The 19077-nt window shown below is 36.3% G+C and overlaps 1 protein-coding gene across 1 annotated transcript in view; it reads left to right on the top strand.

The window, feature by feature from the left end:
* Positions 1 to 19077, top strand: part of KLHL4 (kelch like family member 4) — a 125578-nt gene that overhangs the window by 56434 nt on the left and 50067 nt on the right. Inside the window, exons 2-3 of the mRNA XM_025276270.3 lie at positions 18016 to 18183; positions 18547 to 18683. Of these exons, the coding sequence (XP_025132055.3) occupies positions 18016 to 18183; positions 18547 to 18683 (305 nt within the window). The remainder of the gene's footprint in view (positions 1 to 18015; positions 18184 to 18546; positions 18684 to 19077) is intronic.

Genomic DNA, 19077 nt, shown 5'->3' with positions numbered 1-19077 from the left:
AAAGAAGACTACTCTATCCAGCAAGGATCTCATTTAGATTTGAAGGAGAAATCAAAAGCTTTACAGACAAGCAAAAGTGAAGAGAATTCAGCACCACCAAATCAGCTTACAAAAAATACTAAAGGAACTTCTCTAGGCAGGACACAAAAGAAAAAGTAAAGACCTACAAAAACAAACCCAAAATAATAAAGGAAGTGGTAATAGGATCATGTATATCAATAATTGCCTTAAATGTAAATGGTTCAAATGTTCCAACCAAAAGACACAGATTACTTGAATGAATACAAAAGCAAGAATGTGCTGTCCACAAGAGACCCACCTCATACCTAAGGGCATATACAGACTGAAATTGAGGAGCTGAAAAAAAGATACTCCATGCAAATGAAAAGCAAAAGAAAGCAGGAATAGCACTACTCATATCTGAAAAAACAGACATTAAAATAAGGACCATTAAAGAGATAAGGAAGGGCACAACATAATGATTAAGGGGTCAATACAAGAAGATATAGCAGTTAAAAATCTATATGTACCCAACATAGGAGTAACTCAATACGTAAGACAAATGCTAACAGCAATTAAAGGAAAAGTCGACAGTAACACATGATAGTGGGGGAATTTAACACCCGACTCAAAACAATGAAAAAATGATCCAGATAGAAAATTAATCAGGAAACAAACACTAGAAACAATACATTGGCCCAGTTAGACCTAATTGATATCTACAGGGCATTTCATCCAGAAAGAGTAGATTTCAGGTTTTGTCAAGTGCATATGGAACATTCTCTAAGACAGATCACATCTTGGATCACAAATAAAGCCTTGGTAAATTTTTAAAAATTGAAATCATTTCAACCATCCTTTCTGACCACAATGCTATAATATTAGATATCACAGTGAAGTTACTATAAAAAGCGCAAGCACATGCAGGCTAAACAATACACTTCTGAATAACCAAAAGGTCACTAAAAAAAAATTAAAGAGGAAATACAAAATACCTAGAGGCAAATGACAATGAAAACAGGGCAACTCAAAACCTACAGGATGCAGTAAAAGCAGTTCTAAGAAGGAAGTTTATAGCCATACAAGCCTACCTAAAGAAGCAAGAGAAACATCAAATAAACAACTTAACTCTACACCTAAAGCAACAAGAAAAAGAACAACAACAAAACCAAAGATAATAGAAGGAAAAAAATATAAAAATCAGAGCAGAAATAAATGAAAAAGAAACAAAGGAGACAATAGCAAAGATGAATAAAAACTTGTTCTTTAAGAAGATAAACAAAGTTGACAAACTGTTAGCCAAACTTATCAAGAACAAAACAGTGAAGACTCAAATCAGTATAATTAAATATGAAAAGGGGAAAGTTACAACACACAATGCAGAAACACAAAGGTTGATAAGAGATTACTGCAAGCAACTACATGTCAATAAAATGGACAACTTGGGGGAAAATTGACAAATGCTTGAAAAATATAACTTTCCAAAACTGAACCAGGAAGAAATAGAAAACATGAGGAAACCAATCAAAAGCATGGAAATAAAAAAGTTTTCCTACAAACAAAAACCCAGAGCCAGATGGCTTCATAGGAAAAATCTACCAAAAGTTTAGACAAGAGATAACCCCTACCTATCCTGCTCAAACTATTCCAGGAAATTGCAGAGGAATTAAAGCTCCCAAACTCATTCAACAAGGCCACCATCACTCTGATACCAAAACCAAACAAAGGTGCCACAAAAAAGAGAAAATTACAGGCCAGTATCACTAATAAACATAGATATAAAAAGTCTTAAACAAAATTCTAGCAAACAGAATCCAGTAACACATTAACTTGATCACACATTATGATCAACTGAGCTTTATCCCAGGGTGCAAGGATTCTTCAATGTATGCAAGTCAATCAATGTGATACACCATAGTAACTAACTGAAAGACAAAAACCATATAATCATCTCAATAGATGCAGAGAAAGCTTTTGAGAAAATTCAACACCCGCTTATGATAAAGAATCTCCAGAAAGTAGGCACAGAAGGACCATCTACTGTGCTGTGCTTAGTTGCTCAGTCATGTCCCACTATTTGTGACCCCATGAACTGTAGTCAGCCAAACTCCTCTGTCCATGAGAATTCTCCAGGCAAGAATACTGGAGTGGGTTGCCATGCCTTCCTCCAGGTAGAAGGAACATACCTCAATGTAATTAAGGACATATATAAACAAACCCACAGCAAACATTATTCTTAATGGTGAAAAAGTGAAATCATTTCCTCTAAGATCAGACAAGACAAGGGTGCGCACTCTAACCACTATTATTCAACATAGTTTTGAAAGTCCTAACCACAGCAATCAGAGAAGAAAAAAATTATAAAATGAATTGAGATTAGAAAAGAAGTAAAACTCACTCTTTGCAGATGACATGACACTATACATAGAAAACTATAAAAATGCCACCAGAAAATTAATAGAGCTAGTCAATGAATATAGTATAGTATAGTTGCATGATATAAAATTAATATACAATAGAAATTCCTTGAATTCCTGTATACTAACAATGAAAAATCAGAAAGAGAAATTAGGGAAACAACCACATTCAACATTGCAGCAAAAATATAAAATATCTAGGAATAAACTTATCTAAAGAGACTAATAACCTCTATGCACACAACTATAACACAGCAGTGAAAGAAATCAAAGATGACACAAACAGATTGAGAGATATAACATGTTCTTACATTGGAAGAATCAATATTGTAAAAATGACTACACTATCCAAAGAAATCTATATTTTCAATGCAATCCATATCACACTATGAAATGTACTTTTCACAGAAATATAGCAAAAAAAAAAATCATATTGTTTTGGGGGAAAAGACACCAAATAGCCAAAGTAATCTTGAGAAAGAAAAAAAGTGCTAGAGGACTCAACCTTTCTGACTTCAGACTATACTACAAAGCTACAGTCATCAAGACAGTGTGGTACTGGCACAAAAACAGAGATACAGACCAATGGAGCAATACAGAAAGCCCAGAGATAAACCCACACACTGTGGCCACCTTACCTTTGACAAAAGAGGCAAGAATATACAATGGAGAAAAGGCAGGCTCTTTAGCAAGTGGTGCTGGGAAAACTGGACAAATACATGCAAAAGAATGAAACTAGAGCACCTCCTAGTACCTTACACAAAAATAATCTCTAAATGGATTAAAAACTTAAGGTCAAAAACTATAAAACTCTTAGAGAAAAATATACCACATTCCTTGATATAAATAAGAGCAAGATCCTCTATGACCCACCTCCTTGATTAATGGAAATAAACACAAAAGTAAACAAATGGGACTTATTTCAACTTAGAAACTCTTGCATAACAAAGTAAAATATAAAGAAAATAAAAGACAATACTTAGAATGGGAGAACATAATAGCAAATAAATCAACTAACATAGGATTGATCTTCAAAATATACAAGCAGTCCATGCATCTCAATACCAGAAAAACGAACAGCCCAACAAAAAGTAATCAGAAAACCTAAACAGACATTTCTCTGAAGACATACAAATGGCTAAGAAAAGTTGCTCAACATTGCTCATTATTAGCAACATGTAAATCAAAACTATACAATTATGTAAAGTTTAAAAATAAAATAAAATTAAAAAAATAAATAAAAAGAAAAAAAAAAACAAAAACTATAATGAGGTATCACCTCACACTGGTCAGAATGACCTTCATCAAAAAATCTACCAAAAATAAATGCTGGAGAGGATGTGAAGAAAAGGGAACCCTCTTGCACTGTTGGTGGGAATATAAATTAATAAAGCCACCATGAAGAACAGTATGGAGATTCCTTAAAAAAATAGGAATAAAACTACCATATGATCCAACAATCTCATTACTGGGCATATATCCCAAGGACACGGTAATTTAAAAAGATACATGTACTCAAATGTTCATTTCAGCATTATCGACAATAGCTAAGATGTAGAAGCAACCTAGATGTTCATTGAAAGAAGTGGTAGTACATAAATGTAGTGGAATATTCAGTTCAGTTCAGTTCAGTTGCTCAGTCGTGTCCGACTCTTTGCGACTCCATGAATAGCAGCACGCCAGGCCTCCCAGTCCATCACCAACTCCCGGAGTTTACCCAAACTCATGTGCATCGAGTCCGTGATGCCATCCAGCCATCTCATCCTCTGTTGTACCCTTCTCCTCCTGCCCCCAATCCTTCCCAGCATCAGGGTCTTTTCCAATGACTCAACACTTCGCATGAGGTGGCCAAAGTACTGGAGTTCCAGCCTCAGCATCAGTCCTGCTGATGAACACCCAGGACTGGTCTCAGTTAGGATGGACTGGTTGGATCTCCTTGCAGTCCAAGGGATTCTCAAGAGTCTTCTCCAACACCACAGTGCAAAAGCATCAGTTCTTGAGTGCTCAGCTTTCTTTATGGTCCAACTCTCACATGTATACATGACCATTGGAAAACCATAGCCTTGACTAGACAGACCTTTGTTGACAAAGAAATATCTCTGCTTTTTAATATTTTATCTAGGTTGGTCATAACTTTCCTTCCAAGGAGTAAGCATCTTTTAATTTCATGGCTGCAGTCACCATCTGCAGTGATTTTGGAGCCCAAAAAATAAAGTCTGACACTGTTTCCACTGTTTTCCATCTATTTCCCATGAAGTGATGGTATCAGATGCCGTGATCTTAGCTTTCTGAATGTTGATCTTAAAGTCAACTTTTTCACTCTCCTCTTTCACTTTCATCAAGAGGCTTTTTCATTCCTCTTCACTTTCTGCCATAAGGATGGTGTCATCTGCATATCTGAGGTTATTGATATTTCTCCCAGCAATCTTGATTCCAGCATGTGCTTTCTCCAGCCCAGCATTTCTTATGATGTACTCTGCATATAAGTTAAATAAACAAGGTGACAATATACAGCCATGATATACTCCTTTTCCTATTTGGAACCAGTCTGTTGTTCCATGTCCAGTTCTAACTGTTGTTTCCTGACCTGTATATAGGTTTCTCAAGAAGCAGGTCAGGGGGTCTGGTATTCCCATCTCTTTCAGAATTTTCCACAGTTTGTTGTGATCCACACAGTAAAAGGCTTTGGCATAGTCAATAAAGCAGAAATATATGTTTTTCTGGAACTCTTTTGCTTTTTCGATGATCCAGCGGATGTTGGCAATTTGATCTCTGGTTCCTCCGCCTTTTCTAAAACCAGCTTGCACATCTGGAAGTTCATGGTTCACATGTTGCTGAAGCTTGGCTTGGAGAATTTTCAGCATTACTTTACTAGTGTGTGAGATAAGCACAAGTGTGCAGTAGTTTGAGCATTCTTTGGCATTGCCTTTCTTTGGGACTAGAATGAAAAATGACCTTTTCCAGTCCTGTGGCCACTGCTGAGTTTTCCAAATTTACTGGAATATTGCATGTAGCACTTTCAAAGCACCATCTTTCAGGATTTGAAATAGCTCAACTGGAATTCCATCACCTCCACTAGCTCTGTTCATAATGATGCTTTCTAGACCCACTTGACTTCACATTCCAGGATGTCTGGCTCTAGGTGAGTGATCACACCATCGTGATTATCAGGGTCATGAAGATCTTTTTTGTACAGTTCTTCCGTGTATTCTTGCCACCTCTTCTTGACATCTTCTGCTTCTGTTAGGTCCATACCATTTCTGTCCTTTATCGAGCCCATCTTTGCATGAAATGTTCCCTTGGTATCTCTAATTTTCTTGAAGAGATCTCTAGTCTTTCCCATTCTGTTGTTTTCCTCTATTTCTTTGCATTGATCACCGAGGAAGGCTTTCTTATCTCTCCTTGCTATTCTTTGGAACTCTGCATCCTCCTTTGCTTTTCACAGCTGTTTGTAAGGCTTCCTCAGAGAGCCATTTTGCTTTTTTGCATTTCTTTTCCATGGGATGGTCTTGATCCCTGTCTCCTGTACAATGTCATGAACTATGAACTCCGTCCATAGTTCATCAGGTACTCTGTCTATTAGATCTGGTCCCTTAAATCTATTTCTCACTTCCACTGTATAATCATAAGGGATTTGATTTAGGTCATACCTGAATCGTCCAATGATTTTACTTACTTTCTTCAATTTAATTCTGAATTTGGCAATAAGGGCTTCATGATCTGAGCCACAGTCAGCTCCTGGTCTTGTTTTTGCTAATTGTATAGAGCTTTTCCATCTTTGGCTGCAAAGAATATAATCAATCTGATTTCGGTGTTTGTCATCTGGTGATGTCCATGTGTAGTCTTCTCTTGTGTTGTTGGAAGAGGGTGTTTTCTATGACCAGTGCATTTTTTTGGCAAAACTCTGTTAGCCTTTGCCCTGCTTCATTCCATATTCCAAGGCCAAATTTGCCTTTTACTCTAGGTGTTTCTTGACTTCCTAGTTTTGCACTCCAGTCCCCTATAATGCAAAGGACATCTTTTTTGGGTGTTAGTTCTAAAAGGTCTTGTAGGTCTTCATAGAACCTTTCAGCTTCAGCTTCTTCAGCATTACTGGTAGGGGCATTGGCTTGGATCACCATGATATTGAATGGTTTGACTTGGAAATGAACAGAGATCACTGTCGTTTTTGAAATTGCATCTAAGTACTGCATTTCAGATTCTTTTGTTGACCATGATGGCTACTCCGTTTCTTCTGAGAGATTCCTGCCCACAGTAGTAGATTTAATGGTCATGTGAGTTAAATTAACCCATTCCAGTCCATTTTAGTTCTCTGATTCCTAGAGTGTCAACGTTCAGTCTTGCCATCTCCTGTTTGACCACTTCCAATTTGTCTTGATTCATGGACCTGACATTCCAGTTTCTTATGCTATATTGCTCTTTACAGCATTGGACCTTGTTCCTATCACCAGTCACATCCACAGTTGGATATTGTTCTAGCTTTGGCTCCTTCTCTTCATTATTTCTGGAGTTATTTCTCTACTGATCTCCGGTAGCATATTGGACACCTACCGACCTGGTGAGTTCCTCTTTCAGTATCCTATCATTTTGCCTTTTCATACTGTTCATGGGGTTCTCAAGGTAAGAATACTGAAGTGGTTTGCTATTCCCTTCTCCAGTGGACCACATTCTGTCAGACTTCTCCACCATGACCCGTCCATCTTGGGTGGCTCCACACGACAAGGCTTAGTTTCATTGTGTTAGACAAGGCTGTGGTCCGTGTGATCAGATTGGCTACTTTTCTGTGATTATGGTTTCAGTGTGTCTGCCCTCTGATGCCTCTGGCAACACCTACCGTCTTACTTGGGTTTCTCATACCTTGGATGTGGGGTATCTCTTCACAGCTGCTCCAGAAAATTGCAGCCACTGTTCCTTACCTTGGACAAGGTCGCCCTTCCAGACCTTGAACATGGAGTAGCTCCTTTCAGCCCTTCTGCACCCATGCAGCCACCACTCTTTGGATGTGGGGTTGCTCCTCTCAGCTGCCACCCCTGACCTTGGACATGGGGTAGCTCCTCTCGGCCGCTCCTGTGCCATCTCAGCCTGGTGCTCAGACATAAAAATGAATGTATTTGAGTCAGTTATAATGAGGCAGATGAACCTAGTGCCTATTACACAGAATGAAGTAAATCAGAAAGAGAAAAACAAATATCATATATTAGCACATATATTTCAAACGTAGAAAGATGGTATTGATGAAATTATTTGCAGAGCAACAATGGAGATGCAGACAGTGAACCAACTTGTGAACATAGTAGAAGAAGAGGGTAGCATGAATAGAGAGTAGTATTGAAACATATACTTTACCATATGTAAAATAGATAGCTGGTGGGAATTTGCTGTATGACTTAGGGAGCTCAAAGCTGGTGCTCTGTGACATTCTAGAGGGGTGGGATGGGACGAGAGGTGGGAGACAGGTTCAAGAAGGAGGGGGCATATGTGTACTTATGGCTGATTCATGTTGATGTATAGAAGAAACCAGCCCAATATGTAAAGCAATTAAAAATAAAATTTTTATTTTTAAATAAAATTAAATTAAAGATAAATTTTTATTTATTTAATTTATCCAATTAAAAATAAAAAGATTTAAAAAAATCAGTAAATGTTAGTTATTGCTTTCACTTTTGTTTCATATGTAATCTGTATATCCCAATGAAGGTAGTCAAATGCTAGTGTTGAACATGCTGTGCACTTTTCTACTGCCAGGCATCTGGCTCAGAATTTCTATTACTTCACTCAGGGAAGAACTTCAAAAAGGGTCTCACTACAACCAAATGCTAACTACTTTCATTTTCTTTGTCAAGTCACTGTCAGGTGAAGTCTAGAACTGTCCTTCAGACTAACTCTGAGCAACTTCTTCCCAATGACTCAGTTCCCAAGTGCAGATTTCTCTTTTCTCAGTTTTCATTCCCCATACCAGGTTTTGTAAATGGCCTATGATTTTACTGGTGTTTAACTTTTATTCCTAGTCTACATTTTACTTTGCTACTTCTACCTTCCTTCTAACACGTTATGAGAAGTTTAGCTGGGCAAAATAACAGCAGTACAACACTTACAAACTTTTGTTCACCTTATTCTCCATTCCTAAAATATCTTTCTCATTCTTTTCTGCTCAGCCAGGCCATGTCCACCCTTCAAGGCTAAGCTCACCTGCATTCTTACTGTATCCTTCTAAAGCTATCCTATTTTTTTTTTCTGCTGCTTTCAGTGATCATTGTAGTACTAGATAGTGATTATCATAATGAAATTATTATGATTGTAGTGTCAGTGCTGGTGCTTTTGGTGACTATGATAGCTAATAGTTAATGAGTACTTCCTGTTGCATCATTTTAAAAAAATCTTTGGAGTTGGCACTATTTTACAGATAAGAGGAGTTGGATGACCCAGAGGGATGGTATGGGGAGAGAGGTGGGAGGGGGGTTCAGGATGGGGAACACATGTACACCCGTGGCGGATGCATGTTGATGTATGGCAAAACCAATACAATATTGTAAAGTAAAAAAAAAAAAAAAAGTAAATTAAATAAATAAAATAAAAAAATAAAAAAAAGAGGAGCTGAGCATTAGGGAAGATTAGTAACTTTCTTAAAGTAATTAATTAAGTATTGGAATGGAAAGTAAGACTTTATCTGAGTAAAAGGTCTAAGTTCTTAATGACTACACTACATTGTTTCCTCTCAAATTTTATTAATTTTTAAAATGAAATTGATGTAATTAATATTTAATAAGTTGTTGACATCTCTTGTGATTTTGTCATTTATTATTATTAAATGCATGTAGTTTCTTTCAGCAAATGTTTATAAGCTAATGGCGAAAAGAACCTGACATTATCATATTCAATTTTATATATGGCTTACATTAGTTTTCTAGGACTGCCATAATGAAATACCACAGACTTGGTTATTTAAACAATATAAGTGTCAGTTCAGTTCATTTCAGTCGCTCAGTCATGTCTGACTCTTTGCAACCCCATGAATCGCAGCACACCAGGCCTCCCTGTCCATCACCAACTCCTGGAGTTCACTCAAACTCACGTCCATCGAGTCGGTGATGCCATCCAGCCATCTCATCCTCTGTCGTCCCCTTTTCTTCCTGCCCCCAATCCCTCCCAGCATCAGAATACTTTTTCATAATTCTGAAAGCTAGAAATCCAAGAGCAAATAAATTTTAGAATCTCAGATGAAAGTGATTTTGACTTTGATGCATCATTTATAATAATTAAATAACAACAAAATTTTGAAATATATTGTCTGAAATATTAACAACTGATAAGCCTTCATATATGGCAAATGTTTTGGATTGAATGGAAATATTTTAATCTATTGTTTTACATTATCTATATATAATATTTCTTTATAAATAACAATTTCAGTAATTTACAACAGATAATATCTTAAAATATGATCACATATGATATTGGGCTTACCAAAAATTCGTTCAGGTTTTCCCATAACATTGTACAAAAACCTGAATGAACTTTAGGGCCAACCCAATATATTAAAAGACTTATTTGACTTGACACAAAAGAATGCATCATTTCTCCAGAGAAAAATCTACTACTTACTATAGATTTAAATTTTTGCTTAATTTACATCACTCAAAATTATGATATCTGCATGACTACAAGTTTATATAATGTGCATAGCTATCTTAGAAATAAGAAGTTTTAAGTTTGTGATTTGCTCTTGAGATTTAATTTATCCACTTCCAAGACTCCAAATGTAGTAAAGTTCAAGCTGTGTTTGTGCTCAGTCACTTCAGGTATGTCAGATTCTTTGTGATCCTATGGACTGTAGCCTGCCAGGCTCCTCTATCCATAGGATTCTCCAGGAAAGTATACTGGAGCGGGCTGCCATGCCCTCCTTCAGGGGATCTTTCCGACCTAGGGACTGAACCTGTGTCTCTTACATCTTCTGCATTGGCAAGTGGGTTCTTTATCACTAGAAAGTTAAAGCTACAATAGCATTTAAAAAGTGCATAAATTATACCTTCATCAGACATTTACTGAATGCCTTCTATTTGCCAGGAAAAGCACATGGATGAAGCTTTAAAGCTCTCTAAAAGAGTCAGTACAAATATTTTATTTAAGGAATAAGGTTGTCCCCTGGATATAAGAGAACAATTTTTAGTATGTACAAGCATTACCATATACAGAAAAATATAGAAGTTAATTTTTCTCTGCAGTTTTATATTACCTCAGTATGAAAATGACATTTTCTATAATGAGTTTTAGGAACTAAAGCAACACCATTAGAAGACATTTTAGGAGCTAAGGCAACACCATTATAAGAAGGCTAAGTTTCCATTTAATTTCCATGGCTCACTTGAAAAGTAGAACTTACAAAAGAAAAACAAAAAGTATGAAGCTACTTGTGAAATACTTCAATATTAATTTATGCACTATGTTAGCACCATCTGGTTCTTTAAAAAAAAAAAACAAACTTTTTTTTTTTTTTTAATGTGGATCATTTTTAAAGCTTTTATTGAATTTGTTGCAATTTGGTTTTTGTTTAATGTTCTGGTTTCTTGGCTGTAATTGAACCCGTACCCCTTGCATTGTAAGGCAAAGTCGTAACCATTGGACCACTAGGGAAGTTCCTTGCTCTGTGTTATCACAGCATTTGAACTATAGTAAAAGACACATTCTCTAAAATAACTACATTCAGATTTTCAACTTAAAACTCAGAAGCTTGCCAATAATGTCTTTACAAAGTATACTTTCATTTTTTAAACTTTATATTTCCAAACAGCCTTCCAAAGTGGCCACCAAAATTATCACACCCTCACCATTTTTTAAGATACTGCTTTTCATTTGTTCTTAAAGTAATATTTTACAAAAGAGCTTTGCAGCAAAAATCTCAAAGTTTTATTTTTCTGATATCTGTTTTACTGCTAATCAGAAAAATAGGGAATTAAAGTATTCTTTTTTAAAATATAAATTTATTTATTTTAATTGGAGGCTAATTACTTAACAATATTGTATTGGTTTTGCCATACATCAACATGAATCTGCCACGGGTGTACACGTGTTCCGCATCCTGAAATTAAATAAAAATCATATTGTAAAGCTTCTGTGATGTCAGCACAATGATGAGTTAAGAAGCTCCAGACCTTTGTCCTCTATGTAAATATCAAGTAAACAATTACAGATTGATTTAAAAGGCTTTTGGGGAGCTTTGGAAGGAAATCAAGGATATACAGCAGTCAAGCACATCCATAAAATGTCATATTCAAATCAATAAGAAATTTCATTGCATTTACGCTTGCTCTTGTACCAGGGTGGCACAACACAACTGGACGTAGGCAGCTTATTTCTTGATTTCTCCCTCAAGTTATAAGAAATGTGTGAACTTTTTTGCTACATTCTTCCCTATCCACAAGATATGCAACAAACTGATTTCAGTATTGCCTAACTCAGTGCTCAGATGAGAATACCAGTGTGGTTTGAATTCCAGGTTATAAGTCACAGAAAGTAGTGGCAGATACCCATCTCACATGCATGTGAAAAATGTAGAAAGACTATAGACCCATGGAAACCTGGGGGCAAGAGATTATAGGCAAAGGAATATGGTAGAATATTTAAGGCCCAACAAAGAAGCAGAGACGAGACTTAGAGAAATTAAGACATGCATAAGCAGGTGTGTGTATGTGAGATTGGTATTAAAATGCACATATGCAAGTCCACACATATGCATTTTCAAAAAAGGCCTGAAAAGACCTCATCCTTCATGCTGGGCAGATTAGTGAAAGACATTCCCCACACTGAACCATCATGCAAAGATTAGGAAAAGTGGCTGTTTTTCCAAACACCCAGTTTTACCAAAAGATCATAAGACATGCAAAGAAACATGGAAACATAGCGGATTCAAAAGGAGCAAAATAAGTATCCAGAAACTGACCTTAAAAAGCCACATGTTTTAAAATTTCTAGACAAATAACTTAAACAACTTTCTTAAGTATCTTCAAAGAGCTAAAGGAAAACACAGAAAAATAATTAAAAGTCAGAAAAGCAATATATAAACAAAATAAGGATATCAAGAAAGATATAGAAATTAACAAAAAAAAAAAGCAAACAAACAGAAATTCTGGACCTGAATATACAATACTGAATTGAAGAATTTACTAGAGAACTTCAATAACAGACTTGAACTTGCAGGAAAAAGATCTGTGAATTTGAAGAGAATTTATATGAACTTGTGATCATAAGACAAGTTAAATGAACAAGTTATATGAATTTTGAGTCCTTACAATTCTACAGTGGAAGTGACAAATAGATTCAAGGAATTAGATCTGATAGAGTGCCTAGAAATATGGACAGAGGTTCATGACATTGTACATGAGGCAGTGATCAAGACCATATCCAAGAAAAAGAAATGCAAAAAGGCAAAATGGTTGTCTGTGGAGGTTGTCTGAGGAGATCTTTCAAAAAGCTGAGAAAAGAAGAGAAGCTAAAGGTAAAGGAAAAAAGGAAAGATATATCCATCTGAATGCCGAGTTCCAAAGAATAGCATGAAAAGATAAGAAAAGCTTCCTAAGTGATCAATGCAAAGAAATAGAGGAGAACAATAGAATGGGAAAGACTAGAGATCACTTTAAGAGAATTAGAGATACCAAGGGAACATTTCATGTAAAGATGGGCACAATAAAGGACAGAAATGGTATAGACCTAACAAAAGCAAAAAATATTAGTAAAATGTGGTGAAAATACACAGAAGAATTACACAAAAAAGATCTTCATGACCCAGATAACCATGACGATGTGGTCACTCACCTAGAGCCAGACATCATGGAGTCCAAAGTCAAGTGGGCCTTAGGAAGAATCACTACAAACAAAGCTATTGGAGGCGATGGAACTCCAGTTGAGCTATTTTGAATCCTGAAAGATGATGCTGTTAAGGTGCTGTGCTCAATATGCCAGCAAATTTGGAAAACTCAGCAGTGGCCACAGGACTGGAAAAGGTCAGTTTTCATTCCAATCCCAAAGAAGGGCAATACCAAATAATGTTCAAATTACCACACAATGGCACCCATCTCACATGCTAGTTAAGTAATGCTCAAAATTCCCCAAGCCAGGCTTCAACAGCACTTGGACCAAGAACTTCCAGATGTTCAACTTGGATTTAGAAAAGGCAGAAGAACCAGAGATCATATTGCCAACATCCATTGGATCCTAGGTAAAGCAAGAGAGTTCCAGAAAAACATCTACTTCTGCTTTATTAACTATGCCAAAGCCATTGGCTGTGTGGATCACAACAAATTGTGGAAAATTCTTCAAGAGATTTGAATACCAGATCATCTGACCTGTCTTCTGAGAAATCTATATGCAGGTCAAGAAGCAACAGTTAGGTTCCCAATTGGGAAAGAAGTTTGTCAAGGATGTATATTGTCACCCTCCTTATTTAACTTATATTCAGAGTACATCATGCAAAATGCTGGGTTGGGTGAAGCACAAGCTGGAATCAAGGTTGTCAGGAGAAATATCAATAACCTCAGATATGCAGATGACACCACCCTTATGGCAGAAAGTGAAGAGGAACTGAAGAGCTTCTTGATGAAAGTATAAAAGGAAAGTGAAAGGGCTGGCTTAAGATGCAATCTCCAAAAAAACTAAGATCATGGCATTTGGTCCCATTACTTCATGGCAAATAGATGGTGAAATAATGGAAACAGTGAGAGACTTTATTTTCTTGGGCTCCAAAATCACTACAGATGGTGACTGCAGCCATAAAATTAAAAGACACTTTTCCTTGGAAGAAAAGCTATGACCAACCCAGACAGCATATTAAAAGGTAGAAACATTACTTTGCTGACAAAGATCCTTCTAGTCAAAGTTATGGTTTTTGCAGTAGTCATGTATGGATGTGAGAGTTGGACCATAATGAAAGCTGAGCACCAAAGAACTGAGGCTTTTGAACTGTGGTGTTGGAGAAGACTTTTGAGAATCCCTTGGACTTCAAGGGATCAAACCAGACAATCCTGAAGGAAATCAATCCTGAACATTCATTGGAAGGACTGATGCTGAAGCTGCAGCTCCAATACTTTTGGCTACCTAATGTGAAGAGCTGACTCATTGGAAAAGACCCTGATGCTGGGAAAGATCGAAGGCAGGAGGAGAAGGTGATGACAGAGGATGAGATTGTTGGATGGCATTACTGACTCGATGGATATCAGTTTGAGAAAGTTCCTGGAGTTGATAATGAACAGGGAAGCCTGGCGTGCTGCAGTCAGTTGTGTCACAAAGAGTCAGACATAACTGAGCAACTGAAGTGAATTGAACTGATATGAACTTATCAAATCTCAGAAACACAAAGAAAAAAGTGAAAACTGTGAATGGAACCTTAGAGAATTAAGAACTATCATCAAACAAAACAATATATTCAGAACTAAAATCTCAGATGGAGAAAAGAGAGAAAATGGGCAGAACGTTTCTTAGAACACTTAATAGGGTCTTGGACATATGTTATCAATGAATACTTGAATGGAAAGGTGTTTAAAATGTTTCACAGTATCATCCCATATATTGTTCATTTACAAAAAATGTACTTTAAATAAACAAAAATCTGGCAGTTACCATCTTAAACAATTAATCAATCATCTTAGCATCACCAGCAGTGGGGCAGCTTGACATTCTGTATCTCTACTGATGCACTAAGAGATGCACCACAGAATGAGAAATTGTAATTTAAATCTACTAAGAAAAGAAAAACAAACAGAAAAATCCAAGTTTTAGGACATTATACAAGAATTCAGAATGGTTGAAAAAGCTAAAGGTCATAATGGAAAAAAAAATGCTAGAAAGAAGTATTCCTTATTAAATTAAAAGAGGAAAGACAAAAAAAAAAAGAAATAAAGAGAGAGAGAAAAGACATAACCTGATGGATGTATAAATTTTGACTAGATCCTGGATGAGGAAAAAAAAGTTTTAAAAGACATATTAGAACTATAGGGGAAATTATTCCATATAAATCTATTATATTAAATTTTACTGAGCTATTCATCTCAGGTGTTGCAATGGCACACCTTAAGATGTGAAGTGAAGTGAAGTGAAGTGACTCAGTCGTGTCCGACTCTTTGTGACCCTGAGGACTGTAGCCCACCAGGCTCCTCCATAATATGCAGAATATCCTTATTCCTAGTAATAGCTATGGTGAATGATGTTGGATTTGTGATCTCTGAAGAAGATTTTGCTTTGGGACCAGGGACCAGGCTTGATCACTCAAAAGCTTTTGTGTAGCAGAGTTTTATTAAAGTATAAAAAGAGATAGAGAAAGCTTCTGACATAGAAATCAGAAGGGGGATGGAAAGTGCCTCCAGTCACTAGTCTTATCAAAACCTTATATACTTATATCAGACCCACTCCCACAACATACATCTTAAATTATCAAGATTAGAACTAACAACAGAAAGGTCTTACCAGACCCACTCCCACAATATAATTTTAAGATAACAGGATTAGTCAGAATGTTCTTAAGAAGGAGAAACATGACCTTGAGCAGGATACATTGTTGCGATATAGTTTAAGATGAGTTGTTTTGTTGTGTAATCATTAGCTCTGAGCTGAGAGAAAATAATGTCTTATGTGACTAAGACAAAGCAATGTGGAAAAATCGTCCTTTTCCCCTCCTTAAGAGCACTGTGCCCCTTTTTCCTCCTCAGGGACCCTGGACTTCTTATCAACCTACCTAAGAATTGACTCTTTCACTAGGAGATAAATGCTTATATATTCAGGGATGAAGTGTCATATTGTCATAACTTACTTTCAAATGATTCAGTAAAACAGATAAAGTACTTGTGGTAACAGTTAAAAGTTTGTGGGTCTTGGGGGACATTATATTTTTGTTCTTTCCCTTCAACTTTTCTGCATATTTAAAAATTTCAGTGTCAAATGTTTTCTAAATTCTTGACATTCGTCAAAACCATTAGCATAAATTCATCTCTTCTATGATTGTGATTTGTGAAAATACAAAGTTGTAACCAGTCAATTAGTAAATATTTATTGTGCTCCTACTTATATACTTAAAAAAGAAGAAATAATGGTAGTGAATTCCCAAAATTTGAGGAGAGATATAGATTTGAAATACAAGTATGTAAATGAACTTTTTGTAGGCTAAACCAAAGAGACCCAGACACACTATAATGAAACTCTAAAGGACAGAGTTGTCTAGAAAGCAGCAAGAAAGAAGTGACTCAGTACATACAAGGAATTATCAATAAAATTATCAATAATTTTCTGAGAAGAAACCTTGCAAGACAGAAGGCAGTGGTATGATATACATTTGTCCCTCAGTATCCATGGGGAATTGATTCCAGGACCCACCACAGATACAAAAATCTGTGGATGGGTTCAATCCATGGATATGAAGGGCTTACTCTAAATAAAGTGCTGAAAGAAAAAAAAAAATCTTGAATATTCTGTATATGTAAAAGTGGTCCCTTTTACATGTGGCTCAGTGGTAAAGAATCCACCTTCCAATGCAGGAGACACAGCACATGCAGGTTCCATCCCTGGGTCATGAAGATCAGCTGGAGGAGGAAATGGCTACCCACTCTAGTATACTTGTCTTGAAAAATCCCATGGACAGAGGCGCCTAGCAGGCCACAGTCCATAGGGTCACAAAAAGTCAGATATAACTGAGTGACTGAGCATGCACGCAACCTTATCATGGTAATCATTTCACAATATATATGAATCATCATCACGTGGCACATCTAAAATTTACTCAATGTAATATGTCAATTATATCTCAGTAAAACAGAAACAATATAAAAAATGGAAATATGTTTATTTTCTTGATGGGAAACAATTGTAAACAATATCATGGAACTCTCATGCTTGAGATTCTCCAGGAAATATCTCTGATGTGCAATGAATACTTCATGGAGCAGCTCCAGAACATAACAAATTTGAAAAAAATATTTCAAATTATGCCTACAATTCTACCATGTCATGCCTAATGATTTAACTGTGATGTCAATAAAATTTTTAAAAAGTGGTTAGTATTTTGAAATTTGTGTGTGCATATAAAATTAGCATGACGTCTGCAGCTGTACTATACATAACTACATCCATGGTTACATTCCAGATATAAATACTAACCATGACACTTCACTTTAATGGAGGTTGCTGCTAAGTCACTTCAGTCGTGTCCAACTCTGTGCGACCCCATAGATAGCAGCCCACCAGGCTCCCCCGTCCCTGGGATTCTCCAGGCAAGAACACTGGAGTGGGTTGCCGTTTCCTTCTGCAATGCATGAAAGTGAAAAGTGAAAGTGAAGTCGCTCAGTCGTGTCCGACCCTCAGCGACCCCATGGACTGCAGCCCACCAGGATCCTCCATCCATGGGATTTTCCAGGCAAGAGTACTGGAGTGGGGTGCCATTGCCTTCTCCATAATGGAAGTTAGGGAGCAATAATAGTAAAATATTTAGAATTGGTGGGCAAATATTGTTTACTTTAATTCAATTTATTTATTTTAGGAGTGATGTACCTAAATTTCCACTGGATATTTGCACACTCACTAGGAGAAACAAACCATATTCTCACACTTTTCCCCCTTTCAGACTGGCTACACAGCATGCTGAAGACATGAGTGTTAGCAGATTTGAGGAGCAGTTCCATGCTGTAAACCATGCACAACAAACTCTTCAAAAAATGGAGAACTACTTGAAAGAGAAACAACTGTGTGATGTGTTACTCATTGCTGGACATCTCCGGATTCCAGCCCATCGGTAAGTATACTGAGTATAGCAAGTATGAATGAGAAAGTATCAGTCCATTGATTACAAATTGGAGCTTTGAGGAAAACAGATTTTTATGTCATTATATTAAAAATGCACTAGCCCATATGATCCATGTCACCCTATGATAGTTAGAAGAGCTAAACATAGAGAAATTAATGAAGAAAAGCAGCACAAATTATCTACAGAAAATAAACTTAATTTACTTTTCTAATTTCACTATAATTTACTGAAATATGAAATATATACACAGAAAGCATTCTTATCAGTATTACACATTTACTGACTGTATTTCATGTTTTTCAGTGAGATTATGGACTGTTTTAAGTTCCTATGAAACATTCCTATTTCTAGGTTGGTTCTTAGTGCAGTGTCTGATTATTTTGCTGCGATGTTTACTAATGATGTGCTTGAAGCCAAACAAAAAGAGGTCAAGATGGAAGGAATCGATCCTAATGCACTTAATTCCTTGGTGCAGTATGCTTACACAGGTAAGTGCTTAGTATGTATTAACTCATTCAATCCTCACAATATCTCTATATCATATAACTCACATTATTATTAGCCTGTGAGTCTATTATTAGTTAGTGAGAAAACTGAAGGGTAGACCAGTTAAGTAAATTTCCTAAGGTAGTAAGTGACAGAGTCAGCATTTAAATTCAATAGTATAAAAGAGGAAGAGGTAAATAATATGCTATGAAATTTGGGGCCATGAGAAACTATAGCTATATTAACACAAAGAACATGTCTGTCTGTCTCTCTCTGTGTCTCATGTTGTGGATACATTCTCATTTGTAAAACTAAGAGTGGAAATGGAATATTCTACCTCTATAGATTTAGTTTCATTTCTTGAAATAATAATATCATATTTACTCAAACCATAAA

The sequence above is a fragment of the Bubalus bubalis genome, chromosome X (assembly GCF_019923935.1).
Source record: "Bubalus bubalis isolate 160015118507 breed Murrah chromosome X, NDDB_SH_1, whole genome shotgun sequence".
Classification (NCBI taxonomy): Eukaryota; Metazoa; Chordata; class Mammalia; order Artiodactyla; family Bovidae; genus Bubalus; species Bubalus bubalis.
This window is presented reverse-complemented; position numbering and strand designations above follow the sequence as displayed.